General features: G+C 41.4%; 1 protein-coding gene across 2 annotated transcripts in view; it reads left to right on the top strand.

Annotated features, from left to right (window-relative positions):
* fars2 (phenylalanyl-tRNA synthetase 2, mitochondrial) overlaps positions 1 to 21449 on the top strand; it is a 143402-nt gene that overhangs the window by 74181 nt on the left and 47772 nt on the right. For both annotated transcript variants that reach the window (XM_010900930.4, XM_010900931.4), the window contains exons 6-7: positions 8254 to 8414; positions 20253 to 20404. In XM_010900930.4, the coding sequence (XP_010899232.1) occupies positions 8254 to 8414; positions 20253 to 20404 (313 nt within the window). The remainder of the gene's footprint in view (positions 1 to 8253; positions 8415 to 20252; positions 20405 to 21449) is intronic.

The raw sequence follows: 21449 nt of genomic DNA, 5'->3' as shown, positions 1-21449 counted from the left end.
CGTTATGTAACACTATTACAATGACTGATGTCACTACCAGGTGTCAGGAAGGGCGAAGGACGTCCGGGCAGGCCTTGTCAGACACGGGCCACTCCTCTCCGGCTCCCTTCTTCCTGTAATTTGGCAGAGGTCATAGCCGACTACTGTGCATTGTCGTCCGTTGCTTTGGCGGACGTCCTCGGCACCCCCGGCGGCGTTGGCACTCGCTGCCACTCGCAGCTTAGCGCTGCCACACACACAAACACACGCACGCAAGTGCCTGTCAGGATTTTTCAAGGCCGTCTTTTATCTTGTAGTACGCCGCTGCCCCTTACTTATGGATCAGGACGTGAAAGACTCCAGTTATAGCTGTTCAACAACTGCACAGTACGGTATTACATGAGGACGGCTGTACGGTCAGTGTGCGGACGATGGTAACTAAAATCCTGAGCTAGAATCAGTAAAGCGACAATTCAACATATTTCTTTAACATGACTATGTTTATCTCATTAAACCTAAATGTATTCGCTTTATGTATGAGGGAGGAAAAGAGGGAGGCTGATTGATTCCTCCTTATGAAGTTCAGATTTATTCATGTATGTTTCTCTGTCAGCATTGACCCTCCATGCTCCCATCGCTCATTACCATATAAAGCAGAATTCATCCGTAGTCAAGGAGAAAGTACGAGACCAGAGTGGAGGCGAGGAGCTTTTTTGTTTGCTCTGCCTTCATCACTAAGCCGGTCAACGAAGTCACCATGCCAATAATCATCACAATAATCAGAACCAGAGTAAAGATAACAGCCCTTCCTCCTTTGTCTGGTAGTCAGATTTGACTGCTAAAGTTTTTGGGATATTCATTAAGCAAATAATGCCCTCTAACTTTGAAATTATTGCAAAGGATTAACCTTACTGAATTTACTGATAAAAATTTGTCTGAAAGTTACTATAGATTTTTCCTGCTAGCTTGCCTTTTACATTAGTACTGCATGATGAATTGAGCAACGAGTTAGCATTTTTGTTATAATAGCTTACATAAAATAATGTAACCAGTTAGGAAAAGGAATTACCAGGGCATTTTCTATCTTTCACCTTTGGAGAAAGTTTGTCTCAAGCCATTCCTGCAGGCCAACCCTGTTGTTGTGTGGAAGGTGATCATATTGAAAAGCACAGAGGAAATGTTATATTTTCCCTAATCCCAAAATATAATTTCAGGGACGGTGCAAAGGGACTTCAGTTAAGGGGGCATGGTGAAAGAATTATCCGGGTAATGTGGCCTTAAGAACAGTCCAGCTGTATGGGTTGCTTACCACCACCACCCCTTCTGCTTTATTTAAAATTGATGTTATGTAAAGTGTAAATGCAGACTGCAGATTTAGCATATGTAATTCAATTAGCAGATGCCCTTTTACAGACCGACTGATAGTAGAATGCATACATTTGGCACATACACTAGTTTCTCAGAAACATTGCCAAATCCTTGGGGTTACCCAAAAAATCAAGAGAAAAATGACACCGCTGTGTTCACTAATCAGGCCAAGAAAGACCTCTACTGTGGATAACTGTAGAATAAGTACTATAAGAAGAAAAAAGAATGACTGTACCACAGATCGGGAACACTCTCCGGGAGGTAGGCATGAATGTGTTCGTTTCTACCATCTGCAGAAGACTTCAACAGAAGAACTACAAAAACAGACTGCAAGATGGAAATTACTAGTTAGCTTTATAAACAGGATGGCCAGGTTATAGTAACTAAAACAGCCAAAAAACAAGACAAAGACAGCAAGCATACAGCCATAACAACTAGTGATTTTTTCCAGGACCAAACTGGCATAGTTCTTAACTGCCCAAGTTAATCTCCATATTTAAATCCAGTTGATTTTTTAATTTGCTGAAGATGAAATACAACTTCAAAAGAAACCACCAGAGGACATACCCAGCATCTTTTGGGGTCGATAGTTTACAGACTTCAAGCACTTATTGCATGCTAAGATATGTGACCAAATACTAAACATCAGTGCTATGATTTGAACATCATATTAATCTACAATCAGTGCTCTAAAATGGTGGTCGTATTTTGACACCATTGTTTAATTATACCCTCAAATGAAATGAAATGACTATACCTCTTTGTTCCAATCCAAGGTTTTGGTGTATAGTGACACAAAACAGTATTGCTCTGTAAATTCAAAGTCTGAGATGAAATACCACAGTTAGGGAGGTTCAAAGTAGATCAATTCCAATGATCCAGAGGTGAAAAAGGACACTGGACGAGATGAACATAACAGCACATTTAATGGCTAGTGGCTAACATTAGCTTAATGTGTCATCTTGATGACATTGAGAATAATGTATTGTGGGTAATTCTGACTCATTAAAAACAATCTGTTAATACATTTTTCAAATGCTCCAAACACACTTTATTTTGGAGTGCTGGGATATCATGTTGTAACTACAAATAGGTTACTTTGTATTTGACCACACTGTTGTTACTTTGGTTAGTGAATACTCATTCATACTAATATATTTAGCATATATATTCTTTGTTATTATTATTGCATGGAAAAAAGTTTTTGATCCCCTGCTGATTTTGTACATTTGCCCACTGACAAAGAAATGATCAGTCTATCATTTTACAGTTTATTTGAACAGTGGGAGACAGAATAACAACAGAAAAATCCAGAAAAACTCATGTCAAAAATGTTATAAATTGATTTTCATTTTAATGAGTGAAATAAGTATTTGGTCCCCTCTCAATCTGAAAGATTTCTGGCTCCCAGGTGTCTTTTATACAGGTAACAAGCTAAGAATAGGAGCACTCCCTTTAAGAGTATGCTCCTAATCTCAGCTTGTTACCTGTATAAAAGACACCTGGGAGCCAGAAATCTGCCCAGTTCATCCCAAACAAACTTGATGGGGTTTAAGTCTGGAGACTTCATGTTCATCTTGTTATTTTCTTCTAAGGTTGTTCTGACATAGCCTGAAGGTATGTTTTAGGTCATTATCTTGCTGTAGGATGAACCCCTGACCAACCAGACATACACCAGAGGGTATTGCATGGAGCTGTAAGATGCTGTGGTAGCTGTTCTGGTTCAGGGGGACTCTCACTCTGTGCAAGCCTCCAACTATGGGTCCAGCATAAGACCCCCAGCCAAGGGTTGTTAAACCCTGTTACTGTGGAGCTACTGTCCTAGAATTGTGTCATGTCCTCTTACAAGTTATTTAAAAAAATCCTCTTCTCGGATGATTATTATTATGTTGAATCTGTCTAGAATTATGAAATTCTAGAAAATATATACTGTTGTTTCCATGGTTATTCAAGCCAACATTCCTTATGATGCAGATATCAGAATGTTGGATTGTGACATGCTCAAACTGCTTAGAGATTCTGAAGCATGGTGGCCTAGGTTGGTTCAGCTATATAAGCTGCTGCTTACGGTGCCTATATACTGCTGCAGCATGGGTTCAAATCTGACCAATTGCTCTAACAGCAAACTCTCCTCTTTCTACCCCACATTCCTGCTTAATAGTGCATAAAAACATCCTAGAAACATTATATTTTTGAAATTATAATGAAGACACCAGGTGCATGCAAATACTGACTAAAAAGATATCTGAATAAATGTATTTTTAATAACTTGCCTGTTAAAATAAATAAATAATACCAATAATTTAACTTCTGTAGTGCTTTTCTTGACAGAATATTGAAGTAGTTGAAAAAGCAAACTTGAGGCTTTACAAATATTGGCTCAGTGACTGCTGCAGCTGTTTCTAATGGTTTGAAGTCTCTGTCTGTCCTACTATCTCTCTATGCCTGTTTAAATGAAACAATAGCAATATTGAGCTCATATCCCCTTCACTCTTACTTTCCTGAATTAGCTCATGGAAGAGCAGGGTCGGAGACCCAAGACCATCACGCTTCCTTTTCCATGTTCGACAGTTTGTGTCACACACTGAGGGACTATCCCTTCGCTAGCTTGACAGCATACGAAAGCCCTATGTGAGGACGCTAAGATTTCATCGATCCATAAGACCTTCTTCCAGTCTTCAGTAACCTAGTTGTGTTGTTTCATGGCCCAGGCAAGCCTCTCCTTCTTCTTTTGCCATCTTAGCAATGGCTTTCTTATTGCCACTCGACCTGTCAAACTTGCAACTCAAAGTCTTCACTTCAACTGAGACTTGCTTTCTTTGACCAGTGTTCAGCTTCGCTTGAAACTGTTGTCCTGTGAGCTGCCTATCACGCAAGCTGTTGATCTGACTTTCAGAAAATGGGGGTGTTCGAAATCTTTTGACTGGTAGTACAGTGAGGGGGAAAAAGTATTTGATCCCCTGCTGATTTGGTATGTTTGCCCACTGACAAAGAAGTGATCAGTCTATCATTTTAATGGTAGGTTTATTTGAACAGTGAGAGACAGAATAACAACAACAAAATCCAGAAAAATGCATGTCAAAATTGTTATAAATTAATTAGCATTTTAATGAGTGAAATAAGTATTCAACCCCTGCTTGGTGTCAAAACTCTTGTTGGCAATCACAGAGGTCAGACGTTTCTTGTAGTTGGCCACCAGGTTTGCACACATCTCAGGAAGGATTTTGTCCCACACCTCTTTTCAGATCTTCTCCAAGTCATTAAGGTTTCGAGGATGATGTTTGGCAACTGGAACCTTCAGCTCCCTCCACAGATTTTCAATGGGATTAAGGTATGGAGACTGGCTAGGCCACTCCAGGGCCTTAATGTGCTTCTTTTTGAGCCACTCCTTTGTTGCCTTGGCCGTGTGTTTTGGGTAATTGGCATGCTAGAATACCCATCCACAACCCATTTTCAATGCCCTGGCTGAGGGAATGTACATGGCCCCGTCCACCATCCCTTTGATGCAGCGAAGTTGTTCTGTCCCCCTAGCAGAAAAACACCCCCAAAGCATAATTTTTCCACCTCTATGTTTGATGGTGGGGATTGTGTTCTTGTGGTCATAGGCAGCATTCCTACTCCTCCAAACACAGAGAGTTGAGTTGATGCCAAAGAGCTAAATGTTGGTCTCATCTGACCACAACACTTTCACCCAGTTCTCCTCTGAATCATTCAGATGTTCATTGACAAACTTCAGACGGCTCTGTACATGTGCTTTCTTGAACAGGGGGACCTTGCGGACGCTGCAGGATTTCAGTCCTTCACAGCGTAGTGTGTTACCAATTGTTTTCTTGGTGACTAGGGTCCCAACTGCCTTGAGATCAAGATCCTCCCGTGTACTTCTGGGCTGATTCCTCACCGTTCTCATGATTATTGCAACTCCACGAGGTGAGATCTTGCATGGAGTCCCAGTCCGAGGGAGATTGACGGTTCATTTGTGTTTCTTCCATTTGCGAATCTTTCTGATTGAGAGGGGATCAAATACGTATTTCACTCATTAAAATGAAAATCAATTTATAACATTTGCTTGCGTTTTTCTGGATTTTTCTGTTGTTATTCTGACTCTCAAATAAACCTACCATTAAACTTATAGACTGATAATTTCTTTTTCAGTGGGCAAATGTACAAAATCAGGGGATCAAATATTTTTCCCTCACTGTATATATGTAAATTAATTTTAAGTGAAATTGCTTAGCCCTTGTTGAGACCATATTGTTGACATTTTTTGTTGTGGCATATATCACCATTTATCTATGTTTAAATAAAATAAATCATGCCGAACTTAAGAATAACACATAACATTTGACCTAGTCTTTCCTGATTTATTCCATCCATCCATCTTCTTCCGCTTATCCGGGGCCGGGTCGCGGGGGCAGCAGTCTAAGCAGAGATGCCCAGACTTCCCTCTCCCTAGACACTTCCTCTAGCTCTTCCGGGGGGACACCGAGGCGTTCCCAGGCCAGCCGGGAGACATAGTCCCTCCAGCGAGTCCTAGGTCTTCCCCGGGGTCTCCTCCCGGTGGGACGGGCCCGGAACACCTTCCCAGGAAGGCGTTCAGGAGGCATCCGAAACAGATGCCCAAGCCACCTCAGCTGACCCCTCTCGATGTGGAGGAGCAGCGGCTGTACTCTGAGCTCCTCCCGGGTGACCGAGCTTCTCACCCTATCTCTAAGGGATCGCCCGGCCACCCTGCGGAGAAAGCTCATTTCGGCCACCTGTATCCGGGATCTTGTCCTTTTGGTCATGACCCAAATCTCATGACCATAGTTGAGAGTAGGAACGTAGATTGACCGGTAAATCGAGAGCTTCGCCTTGTGGCTCAGCTCTTTCTTCACCATGACAGACCGATACATCGACCGCCTTACTGCAGAAGCTGCACCAATCCGTCTGTCAATCTCCCGTTCCATCCTTCCCTCACTCGTGAACAAGACCCCTAGATACTTAAACTCCTCCACTTGAGGCAGGCACTCTCCACCAACCTGAAGTGGGGAAGCCACCCTTTTCCAACTGAGGACCATGGCCTCGGATTTGGAGGTACTGATTTTCATCCTGATGTATTATTTGTTTTAAATACTTGATTAGTGGCTTAATATGGCTTACATAATCCTTGTTTAAGTGCGTTTTCCCCTCAGTAATGACAAGCTTAGTTTGCCTGGTTTGCAAGCATCACAGAGCCTCCGCTGAGAAGGGACAAAAGCATGTTCCCTTATGCTTGTGGGTAGTTGATCAATATAGGGTGCATCCTGAGGCAGTGCAGCGCATTGACATTTCATTCCGGGTCATCAGAAAACAGTCGACATCAAAGCAACTTGATATTGATTTATTGATACACCATTAAGGTGATGCACTAGATGATACAGTTTCCTGTCCAGATTTGCACTTGCGAACACCTGTTTGTCCAGCTCCTTCCAGAGACTAATGTCCATCAAGTGCCATTCTGGGACATCTTTAATAACAAATTATCAACTGTTTTTCCAGAGAACCTAAACTGACCTAATAATTTTTTTTCAACTTCTGATTGGATTGAATGTGTGTATGGGTCATACATCCTATAATACATTATCTATGGTCCCTTCCCAACGGAAAGAAACAGAATTATTCTGTTTTGCCTGGCCGTAATTTAGTACATGAGATCGCTCTGTAGCAAGTGGGCTGAGTGGCTGCAGGTGTTCATAATTACTGTTGGTGACAGCAAAGAAAGATGGAATACTTACATCACATCCATTAATTAGAAATCAGAAAGCCTCCATAGTTTGAAGATAAACGTCCATGGTAGTTTGATTTTCTCTTTCACTGCAGTTGACTTCAAACCAGACAAAGTTGTGAGCTGAAGATTTCATTGTGGCCACACATACTTCACACTGAAGCCAACTTTCACCTAGACAAAACTGTGTATCTGTTTTGTCAGTCACACTGTACATCAAACGCATCAAACTTTTGGCCCTTATAATATTTCTCACGTATTCAAGGGTTATGGGAAGACAACAGTGAAGCTCACTTGAGAAACAGTGGCGTGTACAATTCCATTTTGGTCTCCACATTAGAGCCAACCCAAGCTGTTCGCTTTGACCTTTTGAGCATGGTTCAAGCTATTATGGTAGATGCGTAGGAGGCATGTAGTAAGGAATATTAATTTATAATGATGTGCGTGTCATTGTGTCAGTAAGGAGGATAACCCTGTCACCATTTTTACTGTTCAGATACACCCACTCATTTTGTCTCTCTCTCTTTCTCTTTTTGTCACCCACCACTTTATCTCTCTTGATTTTTCAGCATAAAATATCTTGTACTGTACTGGTTGTACTTCATTTGAGTAGCCTATCTATCCCTTTTTCCTGGTCCATTGAAATTGCTGAATGGTCTTGGGCACCAACTAGGGGTGGGTGCTTCATGTGGGTTATATAATAAAAAAAATAGGGTTTAGCCTTGAAATTGAGAGAGTGGTGTCTGTTTTGTTTTTAATGGTTTAAGCTATAAAATGATGTAATATAAGCACCTAGTTCCTGGTATGAGCTCCATTTTTCCATTTTGAACCTGCTACAAAAGTCTTGACAGAACCGGGCAGTAAATCTGACTGAGTAAAAGAAAATGATTTGTGTACCCAGTTTGGTTGTGAATGCCACATTGAAAACAGTGAGCTAAAACAATGCAAAAGGTGTTTAAAATACTAGTTAAATCAGGGTCTGCTCTCTTTGGTTTTCAGTAAATGTTGTAAGGTAGAGTTGCCCAAAATATATACTGTGAAATACTTCACAGCATCATGAAGGTAAGGTAAGTGTTTGGTAATCAAATCCTTAAAAGGTTCATGTGGGTGAAAAAGGTTCTGGGAAGAAAATGCCCTAATCTCCTGTTTCTCTTTCCCCCCAGCGGGAGCGAGTAACAAGATTGGCTGGGCATTTGGATTGGGCCTGGAGCGTCTGGCCATGGTGTTGTATAGGATCCCTGACATCCGCGTCTTCTGGAGCCAGGATGAGCGCTTCCTCAAGCAGTTCTGCCTGGCCAACATCAGCGACCCCGTCACCTTCCAGGTAAATGATTCGTATTAGTGGTGTTTTTCAACGTTCTTACCCTGTACTGAGTAGAAAGGCCACAATGTCAGTTACCAAGTTGTCAACTGGTTCAGATATAGTGGGAACAGAGTTCTGTTAAGGTCACTAGAATACAACTAAATAAATTACACTCCTAGGTAAACCTTACAGTGGTAAAAAAAAAAAAAAGAAGAAAAAAACTAATGTTTGTTACTCCAAACCAGGCTTTCGCGGCTCTAGCCCTGGAGGTTCAAAGGTTTTTGGCTCAGCCCCTGGTGTTTTTCAGGGTAATGTTTGCTGAGCTCAGAATGTTTTCTGCAGTAGAGATGGAGTCCCTTACACACACAGATGGATGATTTGTTTAATTTGTTCTGGTCACTACTCAGACCCCCTCTGTTAGCATGCTGACATAAATAAGTTATACGTTCCAACCTTCCTTGTGAAGGATCGAGCTAAAGCTGAAGACAGAAAAGTGTTTCCTCTAATTCATTGGTTTTGGCTGACTTCCTGGTTAAGCGACCAGCGCAGATTGACGGAAGCATGTTTCACTGGACACCCGCCCTGATATTTGACCCCAAATTTTTCTCAAATGAACACCAGATAACACTCAGGTCAAATCACAGGGGAACATGCGGTTTCATAGTTCATACAGGAAGGTAGTATATGGCTCATTAGTTTTCATTCACTGAAGGTCTTTGCTCTCAGGCAGGCTTCATCTGCTTCACTTCAGTGGACAGCGGACATACACGATAGATAGCTAGTTAATATTCTCTCCTCCCCTACCTTTTGACAGCTTTTATTTCTTTCCTATTGCTCCATTACTGCTGCTCTACACCCTACTTCTGACTTCCTGACCCTGTTCCTCACTCGCTCACACACTCATTCAACATGTACACAGACACACACTCCTACGCACGCTCATGCATTTCTTTTAAGTGTTCCCTCAGAGAATACCTAATACATCCTTTGAGAACACCGTACCCTTAATGCATCTTGTCTGAAAGAGTTTTAACTGTATCAGCGCCCTCTGGGTTTTCCCGCTGCCCTCTGTGGTGGTTGGGCCTGTCAGTTTCCTCATCATGCCTTTTTTTACTGGGACGTTTTTTCTCTCAGACTGTGTCAGAGTGAGAACGCAACCGTGCCCACTGACCCAGTAAACCAAGGTCCTTAACACCAGGAAGGACAAGTGTAGGGCTGCTGAATCAATGCGGGATAACAACGCTGACCGCAGCATGACAAGCATGCGTTTGTTTACCTGCTTCCTAATTTGCTTACACATTGTTTCTTTTCCACTCTGGGATTATTGCCCGCCAGTTGAGTGTGTCGGCAAGCATTGGTGTTACTCCCTCTCAACACTGAATGCTTGCCTGCCGTTTTAACATTTTAAGGAATAATCTGGCAATTACCTTTCAGATAAAAAATATTTGCCACAATGTGGGGCAATGGCATGTAATAGCTTCTTAAATCTTATCCTGTATCGACATACTGTGCTAGCATAAACAAAATGCCTTTGTGCCAGGCTGAAGGTCCCTCTGTTTGGACTGCGACGATAACGTGTATATTTGGCCCTATATTTCAGCATTTTGTATTTTAGTTCAAATATTTCATAAGATGCAGAATGTCACCTTTCATTTGAGTATTTTTTTCATACATATCTTTTATGTCATTTAGTAAATGAAGGTGCATTTATCTATTTCCTGGATTAGGAATTAAGCTTTTGACAAACATATTTAGTGCAGGTTTATAATCACAGTTTATTTATTTATTAGCGTTTTGAAAATACATCACTTGTAATGATTTGCGGTGTTGCAGGAGCAAGGAACCAGGTGCAGGCAGAGGTAGTCGGTGTGGTTCTTAAATGATAGAAACAAACAAACACCGAGCACAACAAAACACACGAAAGCAAATGGCTGACTAAAGCAGCAAACGGCAGTACATAAAGGTTCTCAAAGACTTACATTCAACAGCAACACACAACGTACGTCCAAAGTGAGAGCCTCCGCCAGGGCTGCGCTTTGTCACCAATCCTGTTTGTAACTTTTATGGACAGGATATCGAGGCTTAGTTGGGGTGTGGAGGATTGGGATGAGGATTAGCACCTCTAAATCTGAGGCCATGGTTCTCAGCAGGAAACCGATGGAGTGCCTCCTCCGGGTAGGGAATGAGGCGTTACCCCAAGTAAAGGAGTTCAAGTATCTCAGGGTCTTGTTCGCGAGTGAGGGGACAATGGAGCGGGAGATTGGCTGGAGAATCGGAGCAGCGGGGGCGGTATTGCATTCACTTTACCGCACCATTGTGACGAAAAGAGAGCTGAGCCGGAAGGCAAAGCTCTCGATATACTAGTCAGTTTTCGTTCCTACCGTCACCTATGGTCATGAAGGCTGGGTCATGACCGAAAGAACAAGATCGCGAGTACAAGCGGCTGAAATGGGTTTTCTCAGAAGGGTGGCTGGCTTCTCCCTTAGGGATAGGGTGAGAAGCTCAGCCATCTGTGAGGAACTCTGTGTAGAGCTGCTGCTCCTTTGCATCGAAAGGAGCCAGTTGAGATGGTTTGGGCATCTCGTAAGGAACGCCTCAGGATCCCCCAGTCAGAGCTGGAAAATGAGGCTTGGGAAAGGCAAGTTTGGGGTCCCCTGCTGGAGCTGCTGCCCCCGCGACCCAATACCGGATAAGCGGATGAAAATAAGAACGGCAAACACGACAACATCAATGATCCACACTGGGGAGCAGAGGGGAAACATTTAAACACTTACAAATGAGTAGATAGGGACCTGCTGTGCATGATGATTGAAGACATGTGACACAGAACTAGTCCGGGATGCGTTCGTGTGATGATAGGAACTGAAGGTGTATGGAACGGTGGCGCTGCTGCCCACCGTACCGTGACATCATTGGTGTCCCTAATAATCACAGGTTACATTTGCGCGGGTCAATCTTATTTCTATGTGCGTGTTCACGATTGCAAACGTGCATTTGCGTGCCTGGGGTTTCTGAAACATTTTGACAATGTTGTTGGTTGTGGAGCTAATCATCAGACTACTGCAGATTTAGTTTATGCGCGAAAAGCTACGGATATTTTAATTTTTATATACAACAATGTACCTTTTCCAGTAATTGCCATTTATTTAAGGTTTTGAAGCAATTGTAATAAAACACAAATAACAGAATAGGCTTATGCATCATTAGATTTTGGTTTATGTTCAGATGAAAAGGGTTATTGGATTAACTAGAATGACTGAATATCTGACAGATATTTAGTCTGTAATGTAGAGATTTAACCCATTCATATTGAAGTAGAAGCAATGGTTTAGAAACCCTTTCCAAAGGCACTGTACTCAAACCATAAGGTAAAATGTAAATTCTAACATTGATTGATCCCGCAAAAGGTGTTCATTTGGTTGTAGGCTATTCCTATTTTTTTCCCCCAATGCCTCTTAATATGAAAGTCATCTAAAATTAATTCAAAATATATAAAGTTGTGCTAATAAGTTTGCATACCCTGGCAGAAATTGTGAAATTTTGGCACTGATTTTGAAAATATGACTGATCATGCAGTCTTTTATTTAAGGATAGTGATCATATGAAGCCATTTATTATCACATAGCTGTTTGGCTCCTTTTTTAATCATAATGATAACAGAAATCACACAAATGGCCCTGATAAAAAGTTTACATACCCTTGAATGTTTGGCCTTGTTACAGACACACAAGGTGACACACACAGAGGTGTAAATGGCAATTAAACGAGAATTTCCCTTACCTGTGGCTTTTTAAATTGCAATTAGTGTCTGTGTATAAATAGTCAATGAGTTTGTTAGCTTTCACGTGGATGCACTGAGCAGGCTAGATACTGAGCCATGGGGAGCAGAAAAGAACTGTCAAAAGACCTGCGTGACAAGGTAATGGAACTTTATAAAGATGGAGAAGGATATAAAAATATCCATGCATTGCAAATCCCGGTCAGTACTGTTCAATCACTTATTAAGAAGTGGAAAATTCAGGGATCTCTTGATACCAAGCCAAGGTCAGGTAGACCAAAAAAGATTTCAGGCAAAACTGCCAGAAGAGTTGTTCGGGATACAAAGTAAAACCCACAGGTAACCTCAGCAGCAATGCAGGCTGCTCTGGAAAAAGATGGTGTGGTTGTTTCAAGGAGCACAATACGACGATACTTGAATAAAATGAGATGCATGGTCGAGTTGCCAGAAAGAATCATTTACTGTACCAATGCCACAAATGAGCCTGGTTACAATCTGCCCGACAACACCATGACACGCTTCTGGCACACTGTAATTTGGAGTGACGAGACCAAAGTTGAGCATTATGGTCACAAGGCCTATAGTGAACAAATAGAACTTTATGGAGAGGGGTCAACAAGGCCTATTGTGAATACCATCCCCACTGTGAAGCATGGTGGTAGCTCACTGATATATTGGGAGTGTGTGAGTTCTAAAGGCATAAAGGTTAAATTGTGTAAAGGTGTAGATCTGGAGTAACTTAAAAATATATATTCCAAGCACTGAAAGTTCCCAGCAGCACTGTGGTCTTAATCATTGGGAAATAGAAGAAGTTTGGTACCACCAAGACTCCTGGTACCACCAAGACTCTTGGTCGCTGGAGCCAGGCAACTAAGCAAGGGATTCTTGGTCAGAGACCAACAACCCAATGGCTACTCTAACAGTGCCAGAAGGACAGGTTTGGAACGAAATTATCATCTGTGGGGTGACCAGGCGATTGCAGTTTACTGACTCTTCCAATCCAATCTGAGAGATTACTAAAAAAGGGCCCAAATACTTAATATGAATGCTTAATACATTAGATAGATTAGACATTACATTTTTGTAATGCTTTTTATAAAAGGGTCCAAATAAAAAAAAAACTTTTTCACTTTGTCCAAAGAATCTGGAGTAAATGCCACATCATTGTAGAAACTTCAAGCTCACTCAGGACAGTCAGTGTTGAGATGTTTCTTTTTCTAAAACACATCTGACTCTGTTCAAGTCACACTGCCCGCTGAACCAGGAAATCTAAACACAAATCCTTAAGCACCAAAAGGTACGCATTCTCCAGCCGTCTACCACAATTGTGCTCACAGGTTCCCAAGGAGTTGCTAGAGCACAGTGCAGCAAGGTAACAAAGTTTGATCACCTACCCTCCGAATCCTGAATGAGTTGGCCAAATGCACTTCCCTCTGTGGAACCCCTGGCCTACTCTATGAACACATTTTGAACCCTGGTCTTGTGATGACCAATGTCAGTGTAGCTAGGCTTAGGGGGTACAGTACAGAATATATTTTACACAGATAATATATTTTACATATACTGCTAAGAACATCTGAAAAGCAACACAACTCTTAAAATACCTACCACATTCTTGCTTTTTGACACATAATGTCCTTGTGTCATCGTGGCCTCGACTGAGAGGACAGGCGTGCGCATGCTACTCGCCGCTAACCCTTTGCCGGGATGGGTTTTTGATACTGTGCTGAGACAGATCAGCTGTAGGCAGAGGTGACGCACCACTGCTGTTGCCTGACAGGGTACCTATTCAGTTTGCCATTTCCTCAGTCAAAGCTGTGTTGTAAAGGCCTCCTCTGTGATATTTAAAGCTGCTTTGATCATTTAAATGTATGGAGTACTGTGTACCCATTTCATTGCTATCACCATCATAGTCAAAAACAGGTTGTTTGCCAGAATGTTTAAAATATCTATGTTAACCTCAGTTGATCCATCTATGAATTTAAGATTGATTACATTTCTAGTTCCACAACTCAGCTTTTAGCACACCAAGTGGCTGGGCCTTTTTGTTGATGGCTATTTTGAATTAACTAGTAGGCCTTTAAACTGCCTTGGAAAGACAGAGGAGGGAGATGAACTGAATCGATAGTTCTGTTCCTCAATCAGTGTCTTTATTGTTGCCTGGCTGTAGCTTTTTTTGTTGATGGAATTGGCCAGAAACTAAGATAACTAAATAGCTTTTAGGTAGCCGTTATTGATGGATTTCTTTTTTTTTTTCTACGTGCTTACTGTGCACATAATTGCACATTGTTTAATTGGATTTTGAATGGAGTTACTACATGAAGAGGCCCTCTCCTTGACCTCAGTAGCTTTTGGCCAACAAATAGTTGACTGACCGATTTATGTGATGGAGTGGAGTTTTTAGTTTTGGCAGTCGTCCACTTTTCACTAGTCATTTAAATGAGGTGAAGAAATGTTCCTGTCATTAAAAGCTGACGCCTTTCAATGTAGAGTAGGTATTCTGTAGGCCTTCAGTGGAGAAACCCTCACTATGCCTGACATTCGATTATTCACAGTGTGTCAGAGCCAGAACCCACACCTATGAAAGACACACTGTTACCCGCAATATGGAAGGTCCGGACTGAGGCCCTGCAGGGGGAAGCAAAGCAGCCGTGTGAGCGATCACCCCCAGTTTTCACAATTTCTCAGGCCATCTCATCATCCACCTCGCTCCATCACTCACTCCAGCCCACATAGGGGAAAGGAGGTTTGAGCAGGAGAAGGGAGTAGCGGAGTAGGGTCATGCCACCTAATGATCTTGTTTGGCATGTGGCCTCCCCCGCTGCCCAAGGTGTAGCCTCTGCTAAAAGTCCTTCTACAGCGCTACCAAAGACGTCTTCTCCAAGAAGATTAGGGTTTTTTGATTCGTTTTTTTACCTAACAATTTTTTATTGATAGATGACCGTTAGGATTTCATACATAGGTGTGACTGTCACGGCCACTATGTTCAGTTTGGTTCCCGTTTGTTTATTGGTTTCACCTGTCTCTTTCAGTCTGGTCACCTGTTCCCTGTTAACCCCTCGTTTAGTCCCTATTTAAGTTCCTCCTGCCCCTGTGTTTCTTGTTGGTCATTGTTGCTGTCACTGTGGTTGTTACTGTTGCATGGTACAGTCGTTGTGTGAGAGTATGATGTTGGAATTAACCAACCTTTTGGTTATTGACCTCTGCGTCTGCGTCCTGCTACTCTACCTCTGGAGAACGTGACAGTGCACACCTTCTAATCCCTTTGCTCTGGTTTTAGTTAACACCCCACCACATCTGCTCTATGCTATTTATTCAATTCCCCAACCGTTCCATCTCCACCCTCCCCTAACTGGACAGAACCCAGAGGACCACAACACACCATGGACATCTAATCAAAATAGTATGGTAACTGTAGTTTGGCCAAGCGATCTTGAACTCATCTCCAATCCTCTGATGTCCTCAGATCAACTCGTCTTTCCCAGTATTTCATCATTTTGTTATTTCTTCTAGCAATACATCCTTTCATCCCTCTGTGGCGTACGCAAGGGTCTTCTACCTCCCCATCTACTGAAATTGCCCCCAAAATAAAAATGTTACCTTAGTACCAAGGTACTTTCCCGGGGACATAGTCCTCACAGTCCCAACTGTTCAATACACCATATGCAAGGCATTATTTTCATTCAGTATTAAATATAATATATTACATTGTAAATAACAGATCGTTGTGTTTTTATTTAAGTTATAACTCCAACACTAACTGGCCCTGTTTGATAAAGTGATTGCCCCCCTGAACTTAATAACTGCTTGCATCACCTTCAGCAGCAACAACTGCAACTAAATGCTTTCTGTAGTTGGAAATCAGCATTTCACATCCCTGTGGAGGAATCCTGGCACACAGAATTACTGCAATTCAGCAAAATTAAATGGCTTTGTTTCATTTGGGCCATTCTGAGATGGGCTTACTTTTGTGTTTAGGTGCATTGTTCTGCTGCATAACCCGATTTAAACTTCTGGGTTGATTAAGTAACTGAGGGGACAATCACATTTTCACACAGGGCCAGTTGAAATTATAAAAATGTATTATAATTTCAACCCTGCGTTTGTATTTATTCAGGTTCTCTTTCATCTTATATTTAAACAATTATGAAGATCTGAAACAATTCTGTGTGACAAAAATGAAATAATAAAGGGAATCTGAAGAGGGGCAAAAACGTTTTTAAGACACTGAACGTCAATGGTCTGTTCCCAATAGACTAGAAGTTGCAAAGCTGTCAAACCTTTTGACCTTAAATTAAACTGATACATTTCACTTCTTATTTAAGTCATCCTATGCCATGCCTAGTTAGTTCCTTTCTCTTTTGAGTAATGTTCTGTTTTGTAGTAGAGCTGCGATGATTTTATACTTTTGTCCTTACCTCTACATACGCCTGTGTGACATACTTTGATGGTCTTCTTAAAAAGAATACATTCGTTATGCAGTTTTTACAAGTAACATTGAACTTTCCTCTGTCAATACATTGGAGTTAAGCCAGAGTATTTGATGTAGTATTTGTTCTGCTCCCTCTAAGGATTACATTTAAGATGAAAGGAAGAAGACAGGTTCATGCTAAGTCCCAAATCAACCTTTAAGAAACCCCTGATGCTCTGAAGGAATAGGTATAAAGTGTGTTCCCTTTAAGCTGCGACTTTCCAGGACTGCCGCGCAGAAGAAATGCCATTCCGGGCAGACCCGCAAAATGTAACTCCACTGAGTTTGCACTATTACTGTGCACTATATAAAAAATCTAAACATCATTATCTAATCAACATAGTATCAGAACCCTTTTCAATGCAAAAAACGATAACAAATGTAACTTTGAAAGATTGGTCTGCAATTTTCTGAGTCTGTTGGACCTATGCCTAACATGGCAAATTTAAGCTATTCTCTCGCAGTATGTTCCTTCTGCCTTCTAGATGCAGCTTATCTAGACTCCACTCCTGGAGATCTCCCATCATGTTAGAGGATACCACATATCTAGTTCCAGCCATCAGAACGTTATAGTCCTTGCTAGCTAGGCTCTGATTTTTGCTATATAACATAGCTGGCTAGCATACAAAGTAGATCAGAAACTCACATTATTAATACTCTTAAACAAAACTATTGCATAATCCTTAATAGCTGGGTCAAGAAACTATGTTCCAGTAATAATGTCTTCCATCAATCTAGTATTCTGCTAAAAATGCCTTACTTTGTCATAGAATGTTTCATAAAATATATCCTTGTTTACTATATTACTGTCTTTGCATTATATCTGTAGTGGTTAAGTGGTTAAATGCAGTGGTTAATTTACATTTAAAAGGGCAGTGGTATATTTTAAAACCCCTTGATTGTGTATTGTAAATACGCGGTAGAGGGTATCCTACATTGTTAAATTTTCTGTATTGTAACTATAAAAATGCATTTTAGTGGTTTCTTTTTAAGGTGGTTGGCTGTTGTTGCATACCAAGTACACTGTAATGAATCTCAGTCTTGAATGTAATTATGTTTAACTGAATGTACTGTAGGTCTGCACTGAACAACAGATAAAGGATACTATAGGCTATATCGTATATCAAAAGATGTGCGAAAAAGCTAAATTAGCCAAAATACATTATTGGCTACTGTGTGAAAAGTAGGTACCGCTTTAATTGCGTGCCGGACATTGCACAGGATTTTCTCAACTGGAAACATTTGGAGGAATATGGGTATAAGCCACATGGTCCCTGCTGCACCTTGCCTATGGATAGGCTGGGTGGAATGTGGCCATGTTGCTTATACTTATTCAATCTCTTGTGCCTAGGGAGGAGGGGCTAGTTCAATTAGGGATTTAGTGTTTAATTTGCATCCTAATTCCCCAGTGCAAGGAGTCTAAAGAGAAACAGAATATTACCCAGGCCTAAGGTTGTTCTACTCCAGTCCTCACAGGGAGTGTGTGCTGCCAGGAGTAAAACCATGACTCCCAGGTTCGCAGCACACCCATGCCACATTTCTACTGGTGCTTTACACGAGGGCTACACCAGTGATTTATGCTGATGTTGGCTCTTTCCTGTTTCCAGTATACATTTGGTACCAAGGACTTAAGGAGGGGCTCGGGTGGGGAGGGAGGAGTTAACTATCAATGCGATTTAGTTTTCCTATTACGAAAAATAAAAGGCGATATTTTTCTGCTAGTAAAATAAAATAAACAATAACACTCAGTTTGTTTATAATACACATTTGAACTTGAGTAATAAAACAAATTTCTTCCTAAAATTCCTGCGACCGGCTCCTTCTCCACCTACACTGGTGAAACATGCAACCGTAAGCCAGTGTATTCGTTATTTAGCTTAATAGTATTTTAGTTTAAGGTATTTTGTCAAAACTATCTACCAAGGATTTGGGAGCATTCTGAGGTAATTTTGTGTTGTTATAGGTTCTGGGTGCTACGTCTCAGTCTCAGTGCTCTGTTTTTCTATTGAGTCAGTGACCTTCGGTCATTGTAACTCTTCAAATCCCTTCTGAGTCTTTGTTTTCCCTGTTCTAATGCTTTAAAACAATAGTACGCAGCCTTCATATTGCTCGGGAAGGTGTCAATGGGGTCACTAACCCCATTGACACCTGAACATTCTAAAGGGGGTGTGGCTGTGAAGGTTACAGCTCAGACTGCGCTAAACCCATTGACACCTGAACATTCTAAAGGGGGTGTGGCTGTGAAGGTTACAGCTCAGACTGCACTAAACCCATTGACACCTGAACATTCTAAAGGGGGTGTGGCTGTGAAGGTTACAGCTCAGACTGCGCTAAACCCATTGACACCTGAACATTCTAAAGGGGGTGTGGCTGTGAAGGTTACAGCTCAGACTGCGCTAAACCCACTGACACCTGAGTATTCTAAAGGGGTTGTGGCTGAGTGTGTGTCTGAGGATTGTACCAAAATTAAAGGGGTAGGAGATTATTCTACCTAATTTCTCTCTCTTTAGGAACCAATAAACTCAACCAGACAGTTTTTAAATTTTTTCTACTTTTTAAATATACAGCTCCAGAAAAAATTGAGAGCACTGCACCTTTTTCTTTCCTTTCCAAAAAAGTCAAAAAGGAAGGTTTTGAGTGAGGAACAGAAGCGTTCAATTTGCAGTGGTCTCTTCATTTTAACCCTTAATTTCTCACTCAAAAGTTCCTTTTCGACTTTTTTGGAAAGGAAAGCAAAAAGGTGCAGTGGTCTCTGAATTGTTTCCGGAGCTGAACGTTTTACTCCTTCATGCTAACAATTCGAAAACTGTCTGGATGAGTTTAGTGGGTCCAAACAGAAATGAAATGGAGGTAGAGTCATGCTGCCACTAAACTGTTTTTTAAAAGATATATATAAAAACAGCGGCCACCAGGAGGGCATTTTCCACCATAGAGGCATCCCATGAGGGCACATTGTCTTGCATGTAGGAGCACGTAGAAGCCAACACATTTTCTAGCATATGGGGCAGCCTACATGGCACTGCATCACATGATCTCCATTGGAAGGGCGCCCACTAGAACACTTAATCACATTTCCTCACACATAGGGTCACCCACGAGGACACTGCATCACAACCCCCCCGCCCCCCCCTTTGAGTCCACCAGTGGTGTAGCCTGTAGAATGTTGAATTGTCAGTCTCTCTCATGGTGGTATCTGCTTTTTCCTCATGGGTTGAGGCTGGTTTACTTTTGTCTTTTTAGGTTTTATTCTTCATAGAAATGGTTGGCATGATTTGTTTCAAGCTCCGCTCTCTACAATGCACTTCTTATTGGGGTGTTCTAACCCTAACAGCTCAAAGACTAGGTTTTAGGTGAGGTCATATGATTTGGACATGAAATTGTGCATTCATTCTGTTGGTTGTTGTTAATAAAATCATAAAAATTCATAAAAAAGTCATAAAAAAGTATTATTATTTAGTTTTTAAATAGAAGTAGCTCGGACTAATTCAACAATCAAATTGATGTTGCTTCTTGTTAGCTTACAGACATGTTCCCTTTCTCACCCATCTGCTCTTATCTCCTCCCTGCTTCCCTTCCCTCTCCTCTGGTCTTCCTGCTATCCACTCCTCAGCCTCTTAGTAAGTACCCACCTGTGATCAACGACATCTCTTTCTGGCTACCAGACGATGGCTACACAGAGAATGACTTCTATGATCTCGTAAGGAGCATCGGAGGAGACCTGGTGGAGAAAGTCACCCTTATTGACCAGTTCACACATCCAAAGTAAGAGTCAATGTTCTTCTTTAGACTTACATTTTTGGTACTGTAGTACACCTGGGTCCTATTTATTAGAGCACATTATAGCCTAATGTTTTGCAAAGGTAAAAGGATTTCTTATTGGACAAGTTCAGTTAGCTCCCCTTCATGTCAGTCAAATTACTCCCTGTTCTTAGTAAATATGGAATACCCTGGATACTTGAACATAGATTGTCCCAGTACTAGCTAGCACAGCTTCTGCTTTGACATGGATAACGTGAACATAATTTTTGGCCCTATTTAAAATAGTCTCTCTATTTTAGTCTTGTAATTTCCGATTGTTTCCTTGTTTCTCTAAATGTGTTTCACAGCAGGGTTGCTGGGTACTCTAACACAGTGTTTCACAGCAGGGTTCCTGTTGTACTTTGCCATGGGTTTGAAGGCAGTTCAATGTATGATTGTTCTTCTATTTTTCCTGGCTGGCAAGTTATTGTGATGTTGCAGATGTTTTGAATAGAAACAAATCTAAATGCATCATAGATTTACAACCCTATTTCCAAAAGAAGTTGGGACGCTGCGTAAAATGCAAATAAAAGCAGAATGCAATGATGTGCGATCATTTATCCCTGTATTTAATAGAAAATAGTACGTGTTGCTGGCATCAAATTCAAAATGGGCATGCATTTTTCCAAAAACAATAACATTTCTCAGTTTAAAATGTTTAAAAGAAGTTGGGACAGGGGCATGTTTACCACTGTGTTGCATCACCTCCTCTTTTAACAGTACTCTGTAAACATTTGGGAATTTACGAGACCAATTGCTGTTTTGATAGTAAAATGTATTCCCATTCTTGCTTAATATAGGATTTCAGCTGCTCAACAGTTCGGGTTCTCCTTTGTGATATATATTTCGCTTCAAAATGTGCCAAATGTTTTCAGTGGGGGACAGGTCTAGACTGCAGGCAAGACAGTTTAGCACCCAGACTCTTTTACTGTGGAGCCATGCTGTTGTAATATGTGCAGAATGTGGTTTGGCATTGTCTTGCTGAAATACGCAAGGTCTTCCCTGAAAA

The sequence above is a fragment of the Esox lucius genome, chromosome 21, assembly GCF_011004845.1.
Source record: "Esox lucius isolate fEsoLuc1 chromosome 21, fEsoLuc1.pri, whole genome shotgun sequence".
Taxonomy (NCBI): domain Eukaryota; kingdom Metazoa; phylum Chordata; class Actinopteri; order Esociformes; family Esocidae; genus Esox; species Esox lucius.
This window is presented reverse-complemented; position numbering and strand designations above follow the sequence as displayed.